The 22984-nt window shown below is 52.0% G+C and overlaps 1 protein-coding gene across 1 annotated transcript; it reads right to left on the bottom strand.

Moving 5' to 3' along the window:
- Window positions 1–433: 433 nt before the first annotated feature.
- Window positions 434–22753, bottom strand: CDHR1 (cadherin related family member 1). Its single transcript, XM_043596747.1, has 17 exons — window positions 22614–22753; window positions 21917–22012; window positions 20814–20959; window positions 19786–19836; window positions 18510–18599; window positions 17218–17304; window positions 15873–15989; window positions 14640–14783; window positions 12746–12824; window positions 11314–11414; window positions 8519–8722; window positions 7869–8021; window positions 6185–6349; window positions 5623–5690; window positions 4925–5153; window positions 3535–3792; window positions 434–2849 (listed from the first exon to the last, which is right to left on the bottom strand). The coding sequence occupies exons 1-17, from the start codon at window positions 22666–22668 to the stop codon at window positions 2313–2315; spliced, it is 2580 nt and encodes an 859-aa protein (XP_043452682.1). The 5' UTR covers window positions 22669–22753; the 3' UTR covers window positions 434–2312.
- Between the last annotated feature and the right edge of the window lie 231 nt (window positions 22754–22984).

Below are 22984 nucleotides of genomic sequence, written 5' to 3'. Positions count from 1 at the left end.
TTCTAGCCCAGAGGCTTTCCTGACTGCTGTCCCAGAGACTACACTTCTTCCCAGGACTTCACGTCCACACCAGGCCCAATCCCTGCCTTCTCTGGGCTGGAATGAGAGATAAATTAGTTCTAGCTCCAGAGCCCATTCCTTTCCAAGCAGCCCTGCTGGAGCTTTTGCTGCTCAGGACAAAAGCCCATTCCAGGCCCACGATGGGGCATGATTAGATAGACAAACCCTGTAAATGTATTACCACTAGAGGTATATGCATGGCCATTTGGACAAACTTTTGCAGCCCCCCAGAGAGTCAGATCTGGGGGTTAGAGGCTGGATGGATTCACCCACTGAAGGAGCCAGGAGGCAGGCCGAGCTTGGCTGCCAGGGAGACTGGTCTCTATGAGTCAGCTAATGTCCATGTAAGCAGGGAACAGGAGGTCAGCTGGGCCCTTGCTTAACAGACTTTATTCACCATTTACAAAAGAGGTTGATTGCATGCAAAATGTAAAGATGGTGTATTCCCTGTGGAGAGAAAACATAAGCCAGCACAGCCCTCTCCTGAAATACAGGCTGCAAAATGCCTATTGGTTCAGTCTGTACTCCCAGCTTGTTAGAAATCACCTCTTAATACACTCTGGGTTGGGGACTGCAGAAAGCCCAGCAAGGAGCTTACACACCAGCGTAATTGAGTAACACCTCAAAACACAGACTCAGAAATCAGGAAAACCACATGTGCATATAGTCTGTATAAATAAAATCACTGACGATACTGTAGAGCGGTTGTTAGTGAGGGGAGCAAGATGCAAAGAACTGCTCTACTTCCCTCTCCCTGCACACGTCTAGATTCCCCATAGAGCAGCTTTCCTTAAAGTTGGGCGGAACTTCTCTGCATTAAACATAGAGGCTTGCGTGTCTTCTCTCCTGGGGGATGTTGTCACAAGTTGACAAGGTGTGCCCGGCCAAAGGAAAATGTCAAGGAGTCAGGAGCCCTCAGACCAGGTCTCTGCTACCAACCAGCTGTGTGGCCTCCAGCACTGCTCCTGTTGTGGAAGCTCGTTTTTGTCATTTTGGCAAAACGGATGTACCGCCCGGCTTTGGTCCTTTCTGACTGGCTGGCCAGGGCTGCATGGGGTGTGGTGGGACATAACTGGATGGGAGGAGCCTGAGTCAAGGGCAATGACATCATCCAGGTCTGGCTGCCACAGGTCAGGGGCTGTACTCAAACCCTGCACAGGACCTCCTGGGGGTGCTTGGCAGAATGGCGTGAAGGGCTCCTAATACTTTCTGGAGGAGCTGCAGCCCAGAGAACTGGCCTGCAGAAAAATACTCTGCATTTGTGCTGCTTTGCACTTGGTTAAAGCCCTTGTCACCACATATTTATTTCAGTCCTCACCTTGGACCTGTGAGTGAGTCAGCCAGGACTTAATTTCTTCATTTTACAAATGAGGAAGGAAGTGATCAGGGAATTTAAACAGCTTTTCCCAAGGTTATACCACATGAGCAAAAGAGCTGGATAAAAACAAAAGTCTCTCCAGATCTCAGCTCTGCACTATCTTTTCAAGGGCTCCTGGGTGGTGGGGGGCAGGGGCAGCACCCTGGGGAGGGGTCTTGAGGCTCTTCCAGATGCCTCTAGGACTACCACCGTGGTGCTAGCTTGGACATTTCTGGGCCTGCCTGGGACAGCTCTGGCTGGGGCCATCCCATACCTTTGTGTCTCTGGTCCCACACATGTACAGCAGGGGCCCACGGTCTTTACTCAGACACCATCCTACATCTTTCCAATGACTTTGAGGAATAGCCCCACAGTCAGCATCAGTTTTCAGTGCATCACCACCCTGCCCTGATGCATTTGCTCTCCTACAGCCTGCAAGGGTCAACTGATCACAACCTTAGCCAGAACTGAACCTCCTTTTCCTGCTCCTGTTCTTAGCTGGAGGCTTCAGGATCCAGATTCTGGTTGGCCTTGTCACATGTGGCCAGGGCCCTCTTCCTCAACTGAGGATGCTAATGCCCCAGGAGGACCTGAGGGACTGTGAGGTCTGAGGTTGGTGAGTAGTAGACACCTTAGAGTTGGCTCTTTGTCTATTCCCAGTCTCTGTGGAACAGGGAGCATCACAGCTGTGCCAACAATCTGGGTGATGAGGAAGTATTTGCCAGTTGCATCCCATAAACAGAGAAATCCCTTGTCCAAAGCATGTCCAGAGCCGTGGATATGGGGCTTACATCATTGTACAAAACACAGGTGACCCTAGGGAGCAGATAGTGGGGAGCATGGCCCAAGTAGTGGGATAGTTGGGGTTGGGAAATTAGGGCCCACAAGACACATGCTAGAAGTAAGCCTTATTACCCACACTCTTCTTCTCAAACTTTTGCCTGAGCTCAGAGACCAGAGCTGATTGGATGGGGCTTCCCACCTTGGGTTTTGGTGACCGTTGGGGTTGCTGAGGGGTGAGTGAGCCGGAGACTGTAGGCACAGTCCAGTGGGCTGTGCCCATGTTGGGCGCCATTGTGGGTGGTGGAGGGGGAGCTGGGGCTTTGGGGGGCAGTGTGTTTCCTAGGCTGTTGTTGTTGCAGTTCTCATTGGGAGGATCCTCTTTGAGCACAAACTTGGCAGCAGCCTTGGTCCTTCTGAACTTGAGCCATTCGATGCGGACGGCACGGGGTGCTGGGCTGGGCCGCTTACGGAGCACGCGCCGCACTGGCAGGACCTTGTTAGACTTCTTATTGCGCCAGAAGGTGGCGGTGGAGATGAGAACGGTTATGGCCACAATGATGGCCATGATGCCAGCCAGGACACCCACAGCCTTCATGGGGTTGTCTTTGGTCTGCATCAGGAAGGCGGCCATGGGGCTCCGAGAGAGCATCTGGAAGAGAGAAGCCCCCCTAACTGCATTCTGCTGTTCCTTCCTGGTCCCTGGAGGACAGAGCAAGGGTCATGAGCTCCCTTAAGCCTGATGGTGTGTAAACTTTCTGGGGTCAAGCATCCCTTGAGAATCTGATGAACACCAGGGGTTTCATTCCAGAAAAAATGCACCCAGAGAAAATGCGATGCATACAGCTCTCCAGAAAAATGCACAGAGAGAGAGCATGACGCAAACAACCTCTTTCAGATTTAAAACTCCTACATTAGCTGGACTCTCTACTTGAGAGATTAGGGTATGGCTTACCTTTAGTTATGGAGGGCTTCATCTGCCCAAATATATCAGGAACCCCTTAATGATGACTTTCTGCCAGATACTGAGCTGAGAACTACACATAATGATTTTACTTATGCCTTTTAACCCCTATGTGAAGGAACCATCACTCTTCCCATTTTGTAGGAAAGGAAGTGGAGGCTTGGCAAAGCCCAAAGTCACACTGTTAATAAGTGTTGAAACTAGGCTTTCAACTTGATTCCAAAGCTTATGTGTCTGATGGCACAGGCAGCCTTTGCTAGCGTTGAGTGCCTTTTGGAGGAAGGCTGCAGATGGTCCCTTCTTCCTCTAACCGTGTTTCAGCAAGGCCTGAGCTGGTCTTCTGAGCCTCTTCTGACCCAGACTTGGTACTCACCTCTGTGTCTGTGATGTCAATCTTGAGTAAGGCCGTGGTGCTGAAGGATGGGGAGCCACGGTCCTTGGCCTGCACCTCTAGGGACCACGTGAAGTCCCCACCAGGTGTAATGTTGTGCAGGGCATCAAGGGAGCGGATGGAGTTCTTGAGACGGATCTCCCCTGTGTGCGTGTCAATGTCGAACACGTTGGTTGGCTCCGCGTGGGTGATGGAATAGTCCACCAGGTTGTTGGGCTCGTCTGCATCCTGGTCCGTGGCCTGCATGTGAGGAGGGACAGACAGAGTTGGGACTCGAGAATGATACTTGTGCGCCATGGTTAACCCAGTGTATCTTATTTGGCTTGCTGGGTTGACGGGAAATGGTCCTAACCCTACTGTGAGTGGACTGGAGTTGGGGGAAGTACTGAGTGACTCAGGGTCTGTGCCGGGCCCTCTACATGCATTAGTACATTCCACTCTCAGATCAAGCCTGGGCAGTAGGTATTGTTAAAAAACAAAAGCTTGAATGATAGGTGACCTGTCTAAGGATGGATACATCAAAAAAGGGGAAGCTCAAAGTCAAGTATGTTGGGTTTCAGAGTTCAAATTTTTTCCATACTGGGAAGACAGTACAGCATAGCATTGCTTTGAAAGCAGGCTGACCAGCTGTGTGAACAAAGGCAAGCCAAACAGTTAAGCTGCCTGAGCCTTGGGGCACCTGGGTGGCTCAGTTAGTTAAGTGCCTGACTCTGGATTTTGGCTCAGGTCATGATCTCACTGTATATGAATGCAAGCCCCGTGTCTGGCTCTGAGCTGACAGTATGGAGCCTGCTTGGGATTCTCTCTCTCTCTCTCTCTCTCTCTCTCTCTCTCTCTCTCTCTGCCTCTCCCCTGATCATGCTCACATGCTCTCTCTCTTTCAAAATAAATAAATAAACTTAAAAAAAAACCTGCCTGAGCCTCAATTCTTTTGTAAAGTGGCAATAATATCTTTTTTCTTAGAGGTTATTTCTGGATTGAGGTGGGGATGGGGATATATAAGGTACCTTAATATCCCCTGCTCACAGGGGGAAGCCAATAAAGTTTATTTTACTTTTTAAACTTTACTCTTGAGACAGTGAGAGAGAGAGAGAGAGAGAGAGCAAGGGAGGGGCAGAGACAGAGGGAGACACAGAATCCGAAGCAGGTTCCAGACTCTCAGCTGTCAGTGCAGAGCCCAATGCAGAGCTTGAACTCATGAACCATGAGATCATGACATGAGCCAAAGTTGGACACTTAACCAACTGAGCTACCCAGGTGCCCCTGAAGTTTATTTAAATTAAATAAATTAAAATAAATTCTTACACCACAGTGTCTCTTGCAACAGCTAAAACAAGGCTTTTAGGGAACCTTAGTTGCCTTCAAAGCTCACCTCAATTTTCACTGGGGTCCCCAGCACCATGGTCTTCTCCTGGAAACTCTTTCCAAACTGAGGGTAGTGGTCATTGACATCCAGCAGAGTGACGAACACCTCGGCCAGACTGTATTTGCCCTCCATGTCCTCTGCCTTCACATAAAAGTTGTACCTGGCAGTGGCCTCAGCATCCAGGCTGGCCCAGGGCTGGGTGTAGATGATCCCGGTGGATGGGTGGATCAGGAAGCTGCCGGGCATAGGGAATTCGGCGTGTGTGTGCATAAGCGCGTGCACACACACACACACACACACACACACACACACACACAGAGTGGACTGCAGGAATGAGCTGCCTTCGATGCACTATGCAGCTTCTCCCACTTGCTCCTCTCCTCCACCTTGCCGTCTGACTGAGGGTGCTGACCCACCCATCTACTCATCCACCTATTAACCCTGAACTTAACCCGACTCACAGCACTTCCCTCTCTTCCCAGGGCCTGCCCTCCCTAGCTCCAGGCCATCATGATGACCCTTTTTCTCTCAGATCCCAGAACTTCTGCCCCAGGCTCTCCACTGCTTCCCTTCACCCATGGCCCTCCTGCTCATTTCTCCAACCCAGGTCCTGTCCTTTCCTGCCGTCCGCACAGATCCCCTCTGCCCCCCTGCCTCCCAAATCCCTTGCCCGAGGCCCTGTTCAGCATTCTGGATGTACTTACGGGTCTGCCCCAGACCCATAGATGGAGTATTTGACTTCACCCCACGGACCTGTGTCTGGATCTACAGCCTGGAAGAGAGAGAGCTCCAAGTGGCACCTGCTCTTTGTCAGGGCGTATTGGCAGCTAATATACCTGAGGGTTGCTTTCAATGGCAACACAAGGGAACTGGGGTTTATCCAACTGGGGAGAAACTGATCTGGAGGTCTTCTCTGGAGCCCTAGTTATCTGCCCAGGAAACCAACTATTGAAGGAAACAAAAGGTTTAGATCTGGAAGACATGTATCCCTTCTTTGTAAATGAGGATAGAGAAGGAGATGAATCCTGTGCCCTGAGCTGAGGGTTTATGCCTATGTCCTCCTTATAATCCTGGGTATTGTTGTCCCCATTGTACAGGAGTGGAAACTGAGCCTCAGAGAGTTCAGGGAGCTTGTCCAAGGACACAGTTAATGAGTTTGGGCTTTGCAATTCAAACTGGAACCCCGGTTTGTCTGATTTCATCAGGCCTCCTTCAGTAGGGACTCCCCACCCCAGACCCAATCCCTGGGCCAGTCCCCCAACCCACTGTGACAGCCACCACGTTGGAGCCCCCTGGGGCATTCTCAGGGATCCTGGCAATGTAGTAGTGGGAGGTAAACTTGGGGACATTGTCGTTGGTGTCCAGGAGCTGGATCACAACATCTGCTGTAGAGCTGAATTTCTCCGGAGTGTTCACTTCAATGGCCAGGAGCTGGGAAAGGAAGGAAAACAAGGACCTGTCTGGGTGGCAGTCAGTGGGCAGAAAGCCTTCCCCCCTTCCTGTCTCAGCACTGGTCCTGCACCCACCTGCCTGGCCCTGCCTTACTCTCAGCCGCCAGCCTGCGATGCCTGACATCACCTGTAGGGGCGCCTCTAAGGACCACTGTCTTGAAAGCCTGCTTTCTTGAAGTTCTTATAGTTGTATTTGGGCCAATTTCTTTTGTCCCATTGATTTGCATATTCCTTTTTAGTTTCAAGTTCAAAAATTACTTTGTTTTATAATATAATTTAATATTTGTTAGGGAAGTTCCTGCCTCATATTCTTTCCTTCTGTTTTCCTGACTATTCTTAGAAATTTATTCCTCCAGATAAAAACCCATGTAATTATATCAAACCTTCTCGCCATCTGAAAGGAAATTCCAGGTAAGACTTAGTTGGAACGACATTGGATTCTTTATTCACTTGATGAGAATTTGCATTTTTTAAACAGGGTGCACCTTTACATATCTTGCCTTCTTTATATCCCTTTGTTTAATTCTTGTGTTCATTATCATTTAGGTGCTGTGTATTTCCTGTTTGCCTAATTCCTAGGAATTTTATCTTTTAGTTGTTATTATAAAGGAGAAACTTTTATTCCATTATTCTCTTTGCTATTATTCATATGTAGGAACACTCTTCAATTTTGTGTATTAAGTTTGTAATCAATCACATTAGCAGCTTTGATGTGTTTCTGTTTTTCAAACATTTCTTAGATTTGTTTAAGCAAACAATAACACTACCTACAAATAATGATAATTTTGTCCCTTCCTTTCTAATACTCATACCTTTTATTTCCTTTCTTTATTCAGGAATAATGTTACTCCAGGAATAGTACTAAATAATGGTGGTGGTAGCAGGCATCCATGTTTTGCTTCTGACTTCACACACTGGTTTTAGAACACAAAGCATGATGTTGGCTATAGAGTTATGTGTGTATAATTATAAATAATTATAACAGTTTAGATATCAAAGAGGTATCTGTTTTTCATTTTTATTAATATATATTATTTACATAGTTATATATAATATGCATTAGTTATATATGTGTATAATTTTAAATAATCACAGATACAAAGGAGTCTTTTTTTCATCTTCTGCTAAAATTTTTATCAGAGTTGGTGACAGATGTTAAATGCATATGAGGAATATGTTTATCTTGATAATCAAATAGTTTTTCTCTCTCAATCTATGAACAGGGCACATTGAACACCTTTGCATTCCTGGGGACAGTCCTAATTTAGAACCAGGAACGCGGTGAGTCTGTGTGAGCAGTGGAGAGGTCTCTTGCACCTTCTTCTTCTCCCACACTCCTGCTCCCCCAGTCAGCAAGAAGGGCAGAGGGGCTGAGGGAAACTGGAGGGCCAGGAAGGGCAGAGGGTGACAAGGACCCCTCAGGAATGAATCCAGGAGCTGCTATGAGCTCCTAGGACCATCCCCTACCCCCATTCAGGACAGTACAAAGTATCACCTACCTTGAAGGTTAGCACTTTGAACTTTTCATAGTCAATGGCAGCTGAGTTCTCCACAATGATAGTGACTTGGGCTTCATTCAGGACTGTCAGTGGGACCACTCGGAAGATGCCCCCAGGTCCCACCAGCCGCAGGTTGAATTTGGCATTGGCTCCCTGGGGAATAGTGTTTGGAGGGAGGAAACAGGGAAGATGAATGAGAATAGAAACTCATTAGATAGTCATGCTAAGCAAGAAACCTTCATATGCCCTTAGCCCTGGGAGGTGAGTATTATTATTTCTTTCTATAGGTCAGGCCATTAAGGATCAGAAGGATTTAGCAGACTATGATAACTAAGCAAGGTCCCAAACACTGACAGCCTGGCCCTCTGCTGGGCATAGGAGGTGACAGGATGCATTCACAAATGCCTTTCTACAAGATCAGATATAGAGGGGCTTTTATTTGACTGGTTTTACTTTTTAATTGATTGTAAATGTCTTTAGGCTAACCTAAAGGTCTTTGGTTAGCTACTCTCCCACGTCTGTCTCTTGGTTACACCATCATTTCATCCATTTTAACACCTGCAAGGCCCCTGGGACATAAGCGGTGAAGACTGGTGCACTCTCTCAGCTTTGGCTTCTTGGAAGACAGGGTGGAGGGCAGGACCACACACCTGGTCTGAGTCGTTGACAGTGATCTTAAGGCCCCGCAGGATCTCTCCCTGAGGTGGGTGTTCATACATAGACAGCTCAAATCTGTTCTGGGGTCCACTCTCTCCATAGAACGTAGGCGGATGGTTGTTGAGGTCCACGATCCTGATGGTGACTGGGACCATGGCCTGGGCAGCTGGGATCCCTGCAGAGCTGACCTCAGTCACCTGGGATAGGGACAGGTGGCTATTGCTGTGTGGCAGGCAACTCCAAATGGCCCCATGGATTCGCAGCTTGAGGTATTCATGCCTTTGTGTAATTCCCTCTCATTAAGTATGGCCTGCCCTAGCAACTTGCTTCTGATATCACATGGCAAAGGTGATGAGATATACTTGGTGATTAGACCACAAAGACTGTAACTTCTGTTTTCTAGCAGACTCTCTCCCTTGCTGGCTCTGATTAAACAAGCAGCTATGTTGTAGAGGCTCATGTTTCAAGGAGCTAATCGTCACCTCTAGCCAACAGCCCACTAGGAACTCCATCCTGCCAATAACCATGTAAGCCTGGAAGACAATCCTACCCCAGTCAAGCCTTCAGATGAGAATCCAGTCCCAGCTGACAGTTTGATGGCAGCTACAACAAGAGACCTTGAATCTGAGGACCCAACTACACCGAGCCTGGAATCCTGACCCACAGCAATTGTGAGATATGAATGTGTGTTGTTTTAAGACACTAAGCTTGTGGTAATGTTACAACAGCCATAGGCAACAATATAGTGCTGTTACTAATCCTATTTCGCAGATGAGGCACAGAGGGGTGAAGCAGTCACCTGGGGCCACACACTAGTGAGTGGCAGAACTGGACTAGGAAGAACTCAGGTGTGTCTGATTTCTTAATCAGCAGTCTCTCCATCTCACCATAGTGGCCCTTCTTTATAGCCAGACAGATCTGGGTTCAAACCCCAGTTCTGCCACATTCTGTCCTGGTGTCCATTTGGCCAGGGGTGGAGGCTGCAGAGAGGGGAGGTTTGGAGATGTAGCAACAAATAACTAATACAGGCTGCAAAGCCAGGGCTGAGAATCCACAGGCTCTGTGTGAACCACTCCATGTGACAGAGACAATCAAGAACCTCCCTTCCCTTGTTCTAGAAGCATGCTCTAGTCTCACTATGCTCCCCGGACACCACTCATCACACCCCAGCTGCTACCATGACTCCCTTCTCAGAAGCCTACACCTGCTGTCTCCATTTCCTAATTCCCACTCAGCTCTCAGCCCATCCCCAACTGAGACACTTCACACTAATTTCCATGCTGCGTGTAGCACTGCCACTTTCTTTTGCCTTCCTGAGGGTTCTAGCCCTCTGCTAATGGGACTCTGCTTTCTGCAGGCTCCCGTCCACCTCTCTGATCTCTCCTAGGTTTCTTTCACCTGCTCCTGCCTCACTCAGCCTCTGATGCTCCCAGAGCTATGTTCCTGGCCAGTGATTCCTCTGTCCCCACAGCCATCCTCTAGGTGACTCCATTCCCCAAACCCATTCTTCTACAGCCACCTGTATGCAGACATTGTCTCCCCAGGTTCCACACCTGTATACACAAGTTTGTGTGTTTCAATCTGAGCATCCCAGAGACAGCAGAATGCCCCATGTCTGTCCTACCCAACTTGCCTCCTTTCCTGCACCCCTGATAGCATGGTACCACCCAGATCCCTCATCCTTCTCCTTTCCCGACAGTCACTACAGTCGCTCCTTTTCCTTACAGTCACATTCTGTGGAGTCTGCCTCCTCCATATGTTGCAGTTTGTCTCCTTATGCCACTCCACCTCCCCTCATCTGCACAGGCCCTCCCCCCACCCCCCCATTTATCACCTTGACGAATGGTTCTGCCTCCCTGCCTCTCACCCAGTTCCCTCCAAACTCAAGTTGGGACCAGTGTTCTCAAACCCTCTCCTGGGACTGGACTAGAATCACCTGGGGGCTCACAACATGCAGAGTCTTGCATTTCTCAAGGACACACCAATTTCCCGTTGCCAGGACTAGGTCCTGGAAATCTTTGTTTGCCAGACTCTCTAAATCTGAGAATCATCCTGGTCTAAAGAAGCCAGAGTGAGCTTTTCCCTGATCCTGCTCAAAACCCTTCAATGGCTCTTTACTGCTCTTGGGCAGGACCAGCTACATAATGTGCAGTGAAAAATGAAAATATGGGGCCCCTTGTTAAAAAATTATTAAGAATTTCAAGACAGCAAGAGCAGAGCCTTACACCCAGCATGGGACTCTTCTAACAGTGGTCCCTGTGTAACTGCACAGGCCACATGCCACAAAGCTGGCTCTGTTCTGGGGAAAAAAACCTATATTTCGTATCTGGGGCCTTTGCTCCTCCAGTTCCAGCCTGGGATCCAACCTTTTTCTCTGTCTACATGTGGTCTAAACACTTTGCTGCTGTCCCATGACTCCTTGCTGCTTCCCCAGTACATCATGTGCACATCACCTCCAGCCTCATCTCATGGGGCTTCCTAGTCCACAGTGCCTGCACTCCGCCCCCATTCCCACCAGCGATGCCCTCCACCAGTGTCCACCTGCTGGGTCTTACCCATACTCAAGGCATTGCTGCTTCAGTCCTACTTCCTTGTGAATTCATGTCTCCCCTTTCCAGAGACTTTGTGTGTGTCTGCTGCAGCCTTCACGCAGGCTATGTGACGTGGGTGCTCTTTGGAGCAACATCTAGCTCCCTCCCTGGGTGGAGGGTGGGCTGGTGGTGGGGATACTGGTTTGCATCACCACGGCCGGAGGGCAGGAGGAAAGGCCAAGCTAGAGGGAGGGTACCTGTACATGCAGCTCATACACCTCCCTCCTGAGCTGGGCAGGACTCTGCATGACGGAGATGACTCCAGACGTCTCATTAATTTCAAAGGCTCCGTCACTCCCTGTCAAGGAGGAAAGATGTGTCCTGCAGTTCCACACATGGCCAGGGAAGGCGCAGGGGAGCCATGCCAGGCAGCCGGCCCTGTGATCCTCGGGCGTTACCTCACTGAAGTCTCTATAGGACCTAATTCTATCATCTGTATTTTGCCAATGAGGAAACTGAATCTCAGAAGGGCTAAGTAACTTGTCTAAGATTACACAGCGAGTGTAGAGCTGGGACTTAAACTCACTTCTGAGTCTGGTTTCAGGTTCCATAGAACTTTCCTTCTCTTCTGTGCTGTGTGTATGCACGTGTGTGTATGTGATAGAAAGAGAAAGGAAGAAACGGATACAGAGTAAGGGAAGTAAGGAAGGGGAGAAAGAGGAGAGAAAGGGAGGGATGGAAGAAAGAGGCCAGAGGCTATAGGAGGTAGATCAGAAGACGGAGAGAAGAGAAGAGATGGGGGTGGGGGTGGGGTGCTTGGTAATTGTGTAAAGGCTGCAGAAGTGGAGGGGAGGGGACGAGAGGCAGTCAAGGGTCCACGTGCCTGGGGAAAGGAGCCTGTGTGTGATGGTGGCATGTTCAGGCATGCTGGAAGGAGTGTGTGCACCAGGCATATCCTAAGGGAAAGGGTTGGGAAGGCAATGGTGTCTGAGTGAGAACAGAGAGACATATGCATGTCTGCAATCAGGCACCAGGCATGATGATCCCACCAAGGGGCCTGGTGCTGCAGGGACCAGCTACCAGGGGCTATAGAGCCCACCTGGGCCGGCTTGACCTGCTCCGTTGCTGCTCAGTTGTGCAAAGAGCACAGACTTGGAGCCAGAAGACTTAGGTTCAAGTCCAGTGGGAATGTGGCATGGCCCTTTAGCTTCTCTGAGCCTCAGTCTGCTCATCCATATACAGAGCTAGTAGTAGGAAATACCATATCATCGTTGCATTTAGTTCTTTTAATTCAACTATATGCTCTAGGCCAGAAGTTTTAAAGTATGACAATAAAAAACACAGTAACTTAAAAGTGTAAGAAATGTTGCCACTCCCTCTTGTTAATCAGCATGTGCTTAGGGTGAAGGGACATGAGTTGGTGCCTCACAGTGTTGCTCTCAGTCCCCCAATCCAACCCCATGTTTCTCCTTGTTGCTGGACAGAGTGATAAAGCAGGGTCTGGAGCACATGCCCAAGGAGACTCATCACCTCCTAGATGGACCCAGCCCGTCTCATGCATCTTGTACTTCTGGTTCTATAGATGAGGAAACAGGGACCAGAGAGGTCTGGAAAGCTCACTCTGGTCGCCCAGGGAGTAGAAGCCACAGCCCAGTGATGGGCCTGTCCCCAAAGCTTCCCCAGACTCACCATTCAAGAGGCTGTAAAGAATTTGGTTGGGTTTGCCCCGATCTCCATCCATGGCAACCACCATCAGTACCTCCGAGCCCTTGAGGGAACAGAAGCAGCTGCCTGAGGTCGCTGGGTGATGATAGGGTTCCCCCCTCCCCAGATACTTGCCCCAATAAGAGAGGAGGCCCCACTGCCATCCAAGAAAAGGGCCAGGCCTCTGTGTGGCCCCACACCTGCTCTGCAGAGAGATCATAGCACCCACTGACCTCCCCAGGCTGGAGGGAGAGACAGCCCAAGCTCTGTTTCTCCCCTCCACATAGGTTAGCACACGGCTGCCCAGGGACACTCAGGCCTCCTGAGTGGGCCTCCTCCTCTTATCCTTTCTTTCCTACATGCCACACTCAAGTCTGGCTTCTACTGTCCTACCCTCGAGCCTCACCCTCCCTGCCTCCTTCACCTTTTGCCTGCAGAGGTACATGGTGGGGAGAGGTCAGAGACAGGTGAGAGAGGAGCTGGGCACAGAGGGGTCCAATGCAAAGCCCAGAAACCAGGATGCTCTCCTGTGGCCCTGGCTGGGGTGCCATTTGACAGATTTGGGCAGCGATGCCACAGCCAGCAAGCCTGTTCCATCTCAGCCAGCCGCCCCCTTCTAAGCCTCCTCCTCAGGCACTTCTCCTCGGCCTGTCCACACTCATGGCTGCTTCCTGACTGCCACATGCCGCCTGCTCTCCCTGAGCAACGCTGTCTGCCCTTAGATTTCAGCAGGACAGCTGGCCTCCCCCTGGCCTGTCTTCGGCGCCCGGCATTTCTCCCTCTACTCTGTGCTTATCTCTACTACTCGGCTGCCAGCTTTGGGAGAAGCGGTATCTTAGCTTGGGCCCAGCACGTGAGGGGTCCTCAGTGAGCATCTGCATTGTCTCATAGATCCTAGAATACTCAGAGCCTGGGGAGGAAAAATTCAGACTGCAATTCAGTTCCAGAGTCCTTGAGCTGCGGTTGTATGGGGTTTGGCCCCAACCTGGTCTCCGCCTACAGGTAGCTCATGGTCTGGCTGAGCTGAGGGGGCATGTAAATACATGCAGGTACCCCAAGGAGGGGTGTGCATCCCCCAGAGAAGGGGAGCTCCCATCTCGACCAAAGATGTCAGGGAAAGCAGCGTCTGGGCTGACCTGAGAAAGGCGGGGTGTATTAGGTCTGCAGGCACATTTCAGGCAGAGGGCTAAGGGCACAGTGGGGAGATGGGCTGGGTGCTGGGGGGCTGGTGAGGGCTCAGGGGTGGAGGGGATGCTGGGCATCAGGTGCCAGGCCCAGGGGGAGTGCCATTCCTAAGAGACCCAAAGATAAGCATAGTAGCCCAAACACCAGGGACAAAGACTGCTCTGAGGGGGAGGAAGCTGACGCCGGCCTTGGAGCCTGGCTTGCGGGACAAGCCACACCTGTGGATGACATTTGACAAGGGTTGTGGGAGCTCGGCATCAAACTGTGGGAGAACTACTGGTCTGAGGGACCTGAAGCTATGGGCTTTGAGTTGGGGAGGCACAAAGGAATCTCACCCCCCCCCCCCCACTGCCCCCACAAGGTGTAGAAAAGGCTCCACCCAAACCACAGCCATGGGCCACCTGTCAGCCTCTCTTCTCAGCCTTTTTGAGGGGCTGAACCTTTGCAGCCGGGTTTGAGTAAGTTTGAATGAGTGAAGAAATGGCATGGCACAGTCTTGGCTCCTGGCAGGTGCTCTACACATTGCCCCTGCTTCTTCCCCCCTACACTCCCACAGGCAAAAGGACATGTTCATGGGCTGAGCTTGAGTCAGTCCAGAGCCATCCATGTGAAGAGGGTGACCCAGGGCCAATCACAGGGATCCAGGGGTAGTGGCATCTGGAGGGGACACTGGGATGAGGGGACAGCCACCCACCGGAAGGGTGTCCTCATACACATAGCCGTAGTAGGGTGTGCCCACGAAGACAGGGGCCATGTCCTGCACGTCCTCCACATTGACTGTGACCGTGGTGGTGGCTGAGAACACCACATCAGCCCCTCGAAGCCTCCCTCCACCATCCTGGGGAAGAAGCAGAGAGTGAAGAGAGGTTGGGCTCTGGACTCCTGGTACAATCTGGTTTCTGTCTCTTACTGGCCTCCGGACCAGCTGCCCTCTCTGATTTCTGTTTGCTCCTGTATCACCTGGAGATAATTCCCCCTCATAAGGGGATCATTTAAATCAGATGATGCATGGAGGTCTTTAGTCAGTGCCTGGTATGCACTAGGCACTCAAAAGTGTTCCTTTGGAAAAGAGAGTTCTTTCTCCAGGGAAATCATGTCCGACAAATGGCAGAAGAGGAGGGGGGTCAGAGTCAAATTCCCCCTCCCACCAGGAACCAAGCCTCCAACACCTAAGGACCTACTAAGACATGATTTGGGCCCGTGCCTGAGTCTACACAATGAAGGTGTGTGCCCAGCGAGCCCAGCCCTCGGTGGAGTATTGGGCAGGTGGTGCAGGCTGCAGTGGGATGGCCTGTGGCCAATATGTGACCAGCAGGGGCCTTTCCTTTCCTGGAAAAGAAAATGCTGGGTCTAGAGGGACAGCTAGGGTTTCCTGCCCTCAGGGGACAGAGCAGCCACTTTGGCTGAGCACCTGCCGACTTGCAGGTCCCACACCATGCACTTTAGAAGTATGAGAAACTCAGTTAAGCCTCATGGGTGGGCAGATGAGGAAACCGAGGCTCATGAAGGGTCACTGATCACACAAAGAGGAACAGGTGAGGTGAGCAAGCCCAGGCAGAGAGAGGGAGGTGCCTAGAGGCCAGTTCATGGGAGATGTGAGGGAGCATGGGTGTCCAGGCCATGGCCACCTAGTCCTCCAGAGGGGACCCTGGCTCGTCAGTCCTGATGGGGCATACACCCTCTTCCAGGAGGGAATATGCCCTCTGCAACCCAAAGACTCCAGCCTCCCTGGAGACTATGTCCCTGTCTGGGCAGAGTCCACTCAACAGAGGTTTTGAGCAGCCGCACCCCTACCCCATCCCCATCCTACCTTCGGCCCTCCAAACCTCCCCCACTCCCTCATAGGACCCAACTCTTCCAATCCAAGGGCAGCTTCCTCTGACAAAGGTTGAAGAAAAACCAGATGCTCCCTAGTCCGCCCTGTTACCTTGGCAACCACAGTGACAAAATGGGCCTGGGCCTTCTCGTAGTCCAGGGTGGCCCCAGCCCGGAGGCGCAGCACACCGCTGTGGCGGTCCATGGCAAATTTGGTGGCGTGCATATTCTGTAAGAGTGAAGGGAAGGCTGGTCCTCGGAGAGGGACCCAGGCCACCCCAGAAGTGCCTGTTTTGCTTTACCGAAAGGGTGTCTTCACTGGCCTTCGTCACAGGAACTCTGGCCTTGGGGCTGAGGTTAACCTCCAGGGTACTCAGCCTTTCTGGCCCCTAGGGTCCCCCTCCTGCCCCTCAGCATGCTTCCAGCAGCGCCTTAGCACTTCTTGCTGCTCAGCTTCCAGCTAGGCTCTGGCCTGGAGGTTCCAGCAGGTAGAAATGGCCAGCAGAGCGCTGTAACCTAGAGGAAGTGGGGCTCAGAAGCCACTGTGATGGAGAGGGCCTTCAGGATCTTTCAACCCCAGCAAATAAGTGACAATGAGCCAGTTCCAGGAAGCTTGGGGTGGGGGTGGGGGTTGAAGGTGGGTGGGGACAGGAGATGATCCTCAATCTGGAAGAAGGGTTACTGTATGTCACAGGCTATTTATCAGAGCTGTGCACGTATTTAGTCCTCACAAGAATCCATGAAGATGTGCTTTCATCTTTCAAATTCTACACATGAGGAAAGTGAGCTCGGAGGGTTAGATAACAGGCTGAAGGGCCCATGAGGAGGCAGTGGGATCTCTCCAGTACATGTGGAGCCCAGGGGATTTCTCAAGTACCGGTGTTGTTAGCCACCAAGGTATACTGCCTTGACAATTGTGAGAGCAAGTGACTAAATGTGGAAAGAAGAGGAACAGTTACAGAAGAGGCAGCTGTGTGGAGGGCAGCTGGTTCCTGTGGAACCCAGGGAGAAGGAGGAGGTTCAGGAAGGGGTCTCTGCCTTTGGTGGGGTGGAGGGGTGATGGATAGAGGTGGGATGGGGGAGGGGGTCACATCTCTGCTCCTCCTTAGACAGATCTCCACAGTTCTAGGCCCAGGCAGGTTTCTTCCACCCCGTGTGGGTGCAGTGTGCCCAGTGCCTCTCCTGGGGAAGAGGTTGAGGGTGGAGAGCTGAGGGTCCCGGAGGTCCAGGGACAGGGTGGCAGGGGAACTCAGAGGGAGCCAGCGTGGGCCAGTCAGGGGAAGATGGCTCCCACTCAGGCCCCTCTCATGTCCCTGTGAGTCTGATGTGACTTCTCTGACAATCTTTGGGGAATAGTGGAGACCCGGACCTAAGTGCTTTGGTGAGGGAGGCGGTGGCCATCCAGGTGTCCCTCTCTAGTCCAGGCCTCTGGTTATGACCAGTATGCCCCTCCTTACCTGCAAGAAGTAGGTGACACTCCCTCCAGAACCCGTGTCCTTGTCTACCGCATGGACCTTAATGATACTGCTCCCAGTAGGTATGTCCTGAGGGGTCACAGTGACGGGGGGGGGGTGGTGAGGATCAGTTCCGAGGCAGTGACAGAATGCTCAGGGGACTGAGGGTAAAGGAGCCATGGAAAGGTGCAATTAGGGCATGAAGGGCTAAAAAGAGGTGAAGAGGTGATGATTAACCAGGGAGCACCCATGGAGAAGACAGGCCAAAGTCCAAGTGAGCGCAGGAAAGAAGGAAGGGGAGAAGAGAAGCAAACAAACATCGTCCAAAACTAAGACTCCAAACAGACAAAGGGCTTAAATACGAAATGGGGAAATGGTTAATAAATAGAGACATTCAGCATTACCAGGGATCACATATATATCATTTAGAGCCAAAATGAAATATCTTCCTCCTACTGAATTAGCAAACATTAAAAAAATTGGAGAATCCCCAGTGTTGGTGAGGGATGGGGAGACAAACCCTCTCCCACAGCCTAGGGGAGAGAGAGCAAATACATGCCATTCTGGAAAGGCAATCTGGCAGCCAGAACTTCCCAGGTTCTCCTGCTTTCAACCTAGGCATTTCAAATCTTGGGCCATGTCTTAAGGAAATCATTCTAATTATCTATATGGACGTTTTATGTTCAGAATTTGATGTTTCTTATGACAACAAAACTTTAAAGCATCTTAAATATCCAAACATAAAGGAATACTTTGGTACACGATGGAATGTGCACTAAATGGAAACTATTAAAATGATAGTTACCTACACTTTACAATTACTGAGGAAAGGCTTATGTTGTAAATTAAGTGAGAAACAGTATACAGAAAGTGTATGTTTAATAGAGTCACAGCGATGTAAATAAAGCAAACAAAATAAATCCAATAAGCACAAAATGACTGGGAAGAACTACACCAAAATTTAACAATGTTGTCTCAATCTAGAGGGATTGAGGGTGATTTCTGAGACTTTGTTTTCTACTTTTCTACATATTTCACATTCCGACAATAAATGTACGTTATGATTATAATGGAAAATGGTTAATGGACATTCCTTGGGATAAAAATAAATGTGGGAGGGATGGCAACAGAGGTGGGGGGACATGTAGAGGAAGGGTTCTCCAGAAGGTAGGGAGCAATGGGTGCTCTTCACTCGGGGGCCGGGTCCCCCTGGTCAGGTCACAGGGCAGCCCAAAGGGCAGGCCACGGATCTGGGGTGGGAGTGCATTGGCCTTGCCTCGGGGCCCCTTGCTTACCTCAGGAACCTGGACAACGTAGGGCTCCTGAATGAAACTGGGGGCCTCGTCATTGGCATCAGTCACCAGGATGGTGACTTTTTCTGCCACCTGAGAAGAGACAAAAGGGACAGGAACTGGGGCAGTTGAGACTTTCTGGGCAATAAAGGGACAGTGGTCTCTAATGCCCCAGGTGTATGTCTCTGCCCATTGTCTCTCCTTCTTCACCTCCCCCTCTCTCCCTTCCTCCCCTTCTTCCTCCCCTCCTTCCTTCCTGCTTTTATTCATTCGTGTAACAAATATTATTAAGCAACCACGTGGTCCCAAGCACTGTGTTCCATCCCAGAGGTAGAAGGCACAGTCTGATGGTGTGTGTTTTGCAGGATGTGATGGCAGGGCAAAATTCATATTTAAAAGAAAGGTGGTGATCTTGTTCAGGGTGATAACAGTGGCATGCCAGGTACTGTAGGCAGGGCCCATGCATTACATGACTCGAGGCAACATGTACACCACGGCCTAGGTAAATGCCCCCCCCCCTTTTTGTGGGGTTGTGGGTGCATGGTATAGGAGGGTGTCCCCAGAGGCCCTGAAAAGAGGGCATCTAGCTCAGCCTGTGGTAGGGGACAGCAGGGAGGCTTCACTTCACTTCAGCAGGAGTGAGATTTAAACTCTGCAACAGTTTGTCAGGTGAGAGGGAAAGAGGTGGAAAAGTATGTCAGGAAGAAGGAACAACACATGCAAAGGCAAAGAGTTCAGAGAATATAAGCAGATTTATGGCTAGATGGTTGGGAGGGTGAATGTGGTAGAGAAGGTGGGCGAGGCAGACAGTGCCTGATGGAGAGACCCTGCATGCGAGACTGGGGCTTGGATTTCATCCTGAGGGTAGTGGCCTACTGTTAGTGCTTCCCGAGTGGGGCTGTGGCCAGGTCTAACATTTCACAGTGATAGCTCTGGCTGAAATTCAGACATGGACTGGGGTCAGGTAGCCTGGAAGCTGAGAAACCCCTGTGATCATCTTGGCAGGCACTGGTGAGGGCTGGGCGAAAGTGACGGCTGAGGGGAAGGAGGTGAGTGAGAAGCTAGAGTCTGGGTACCCAGGTGTTAATCCTGGGTGAATGGGCAGGAGCTGGTTGGAAGAGGCAGATGGGAAAGCCTCCCCACTGGCCTCACTCGGTGAAGCCCTGTCTTGTGGGCTTGGGATTGCCAGAGAGCCCCTAGGAGACTGGAGGGGGAACTGTGGTCAAGCCCAGGGTGCTAGTGCTGATGGGGGTGGGGGGGGCAACTCGGGGGCACCTACCAGATTCAGGCCGTCAGAAATGCTGATGATGGCTTCAATCTCATCCTCTCTCTGTAAAGCATAAAGATTAAGTGAGTGTATGGGAATCTGATGTATCTGGGGACCCTGAGGCTGGGGGGAGCTCTCCCTGCCCCCACTGAGCCAACCAGAGCAGACCTGGGCATTTCAAGGGAGTCCTGGTGCAAGGCAGGGTGGCCAAAAGCTGCCTCTGGCCATGCTTGAGACCTTGTTTCAGGTCTTGGCACATCAGGGGTTCTCCTAAACCCTCAGTATTATTGAGGCACCAAGAGAGAATGCTCCCCTGCTAGACTGAGGACAGATGCTAACCTAGTGTGGTGGAAGTTCCAGGGAGCTGATGTTTCCCTTTTCTTTTCTTTCTTCCCCTTATCTTCCTATGCCTCTCCATATTCTACAGCCCAGGTCTGCAGTGTCTCAAGCACTCCTGAGTCCATGGTGGGACCTGAGTGAGGAAGAATGTTGAGGTCACTAAGTCCCCAGGGATGCAAGGGAGGGGTGCACTGTCATACCTCCACCTCTGTGTCCCTGCAGAAGTCTCTGAGGCCAACCTTTCTGTTCTCTACCCTGGCCTGTGGCTGGTGGAGTCTGCCATTGGACCGTAGCTGGCAGTAACCCCACGGTGGAGGTCCAGTTATGCGGTCAGCTAGGCCCACCAGCCAGGTGAGGGGTCTCAAAAGAGAAAGGGAGCCCATGCCCTGGCACCTGTAGGTTCAGAACGATGCAGAGGGGTGGAGGGGTAGAGTTTTACCCAACTCAGACCCATTCTCTAAACCACTCTTTCCAGGCTGGCTCAGTCAGTAGTGCACGCGACTCTTGGTTTCAGGGTCATGCCCATGTTGGGCATAAAGTTTACACTAAAAACCAAACCAAAACACTCTTTCCAGTCCTGATCTGCTGTCAGTTTTCTGCGGCTTACAAGACCACTCCAGGAATGAGCTCAAGGGAACGTTCTAGCCCACCGAGGTTTGTCTGCACACCTGGCAGGCATCACTTCTCATGCCTCCCCATACCTCTCTGTCCAGCTCTTCAACCAAGGTGATATTTCCAAAATTGGGGTCAACAGAAAAGATGCTTCTAGCGCTGGGGTCAAAGCTGATGTGGTAGGAGATGGGGTCTCCCTCAGGGTCTGTCCCGTTTAGGGTGTATACATGAGAACCTGGAGAGAGACACAGAAGAGGAGACTAGAATCTGGGACCCAACTCTTCCTAAAAGCGGCATCTATTCAGGACCAAGGATTCAACTGTTTATAAAGTGGATATTCAATTCAGTGCCAAAGGCACTGCCCTGAAGTGACAATTTGCTGCAGGCCTCACCCCTGCTGGCTGCTCCCCACTCTTTATGATAATTCTTCATAACTGTTGGTGAGTATCAGCCACTGTGCAGGTTGTAATCTATAATACAGATGACACAGGAGCTTCAGGTCTGCTGTGCCTAACTGCAGGGCCTCTGCCTGGTAGTGATGACTGGGCCAGCAGCCAAGATTGGGGTTCCCTGGGTATGGCGAATGGGAGAAAAGGGAGAAGCCATTAAGGCAGGACTGTGCAGCACTGTGCCCCCACGCCTGGATTAGCTCCTCGGGGATTTCTGAATAGGTGCCTCTTTCACACTGCTATCCTTTTGCTCAGAGTTCTCGGCCCTGACAGAGAGAGAGAGAGAAGGGAGAATCTCCTCTTTCCGCTTTTCCCCCTTTCCCATGAGTATCCCAGCAAGTTGGATGTTCTTAGGCCTCTTTAAAGCCTAAAGATCTGAGGCTCGGGGAGGTAAGTATATTTGCTCAAGGTCACGCAGTGAGTCAGGGGCAGTGCTGTGGCCAACCCCAGGGGTTATCATCACGCTACCAACTACTGCCTGCTGTCTGGGGCAGCCCTGTCTCTGGACCTGCAGCTGGGCCTCTAGGACTGGACTGGCTTAGGTCTCCATGACAGCCGTGACCTCCTTTCCTGCAACTGCCCTAGGGAGTTCGGAGCACAAACAGGGTGCCCCAGGAGGGCCCACAGCCTGGCACGGGGTGTCTCCATAGGCACAGAGGAATCACGGGTTCAGTCCTTGTGTCCAGGGGAACGCGGGCCACCCTCCGGGGGACCAACAGGGGGCTGGTGCCAGGGCTCCTCACCTACAGGGGTGTCCTCCGGGAGGCTGAACAGGGCCATGTTTCCGTTGGTGCTGCCCACCCCGTTGTCGAAGAAGTGCGGGGCAAAATTGGCCTGGGCTAGGAAGACAACACACAGGAGAACAGACACACGGAAGGGCCGGTTCGCACCAGTGTGGTCACACGTCTGGTCCCAGTCTGGGCGGGCTGGTAGTCTCTTCCCCAATGGCAGCACGCCTACAGACTGGGGCTGGGGAGCTCCGGAGAGCGCCACCGCCACCTCCCTCACGCCCAGGGTTTGCTCTGGCTTGTCAGGGACGCGCACCATCGCGGACACTTAGAACGCAGGCAGCGGCCAATCTCAACCCATCAAGGGACAGACGGGGAACCCGCGCCCAGAGAGGAACGGTGCCCTGGCCAAGGTCACACTGGGAGCTGGGACACCTTCCCCTGCCCCAGCAGCCTTCAGAGAAGCCGCCAAACCTCCCACCCTGCTCTGAAAAAGCCGAGGGCAGCGGGGGTCCTGGCCCCAAGTCTGCGTTCTCCAGAGGACCTGCCGAGCCCGGGCAGCTGGAAGGATCACCCCACCCCGCCGGGTCCCCCAGCCCGAGTCCCACTGTGGAAGTGAGCTGCCCGGAGCTCGGTCTCGGCGCCCACCCGGGCAGTGCCAGTACCCACGCCTCGCCCCCCACCCCGGGCGCGGGGCCCCGCACCCACTCACCCAGCCAGAGGCGCAGCAGCCCCAGGGCCAGGGCGGCCCGCGGGCCGCGCCTCATGTCTCCGCGGGCAGAGAGTGTCGCGAGCCGCAGCCGGGCCGGGCGCGGGAGCGCGGAGCATTCCCCGGGCCGCGCGGAGTGCAGAGACGACGGTGGGGGCGGCGGCGGGAGGGGCGCGGGGCGGGCGCGCTGGGTGGCGCGAGGGCGCTAAGCGGATGACACCGCTCGGCCCCGCGCAGCTGGAGCGCTCCCGCCGCCGCCAGAAGAGACCAATTAGTGCGCGCTAAGCTCTGGGTACCGGTTTCCAGCCGCCGGCGGACCGGGAGTGGTCACTGCCAACTCCTCTTCCTACCACGCCCCCCTCGCCCAGGTCTGG

The sequence above is a fragment of the Prionailurus bengalensis genome, chromosome D2 (assembly GCF_016509475.1).
Source record: "Prionailurus bengalensis isolate Pbe53 chromosome D2, Fcat_Pben_1.1_paternal_pri, whole genome shotgun sequence".
Taxonomy (NCBI): Eukaryota; Metazoa; Chordata; class Mammalia; order Carnivora; family Felidae; genus Prionailurus; species Prionailurus bengalensis.
The sequence above is the reverse complement of the archived record's forward strand: the minus strand, read 5'-3'. Positions and strand labels throughout refer to the sequence as shown.

Excerpts from the sequence above, each read along its gene's own strand:
- CDHR1 (XM_043596747.1), bottom strand. The coding sequence starts at position 22,668 with ATGAGGCGCGGCCCGCGGGCCGCCCTGGCCCTGGGGCTGCTGCGCCTC. Across the intron at positions 20,960-21,916 it reads CCCGGAGGACACCCCTGTAG|GTTCTCATGTATACACCCTA; the intron begins GTGAGGAGCCCT and ends GTCTCTCTCCAG. Across the intron at positions 2,850-3,534 it reads TTGACATCACAGACACAGAG|ATGCTCTCTCGGAGCCCCAT; the intron begins GTGAGTACCAAG and ends TCTCTCTTCCAG.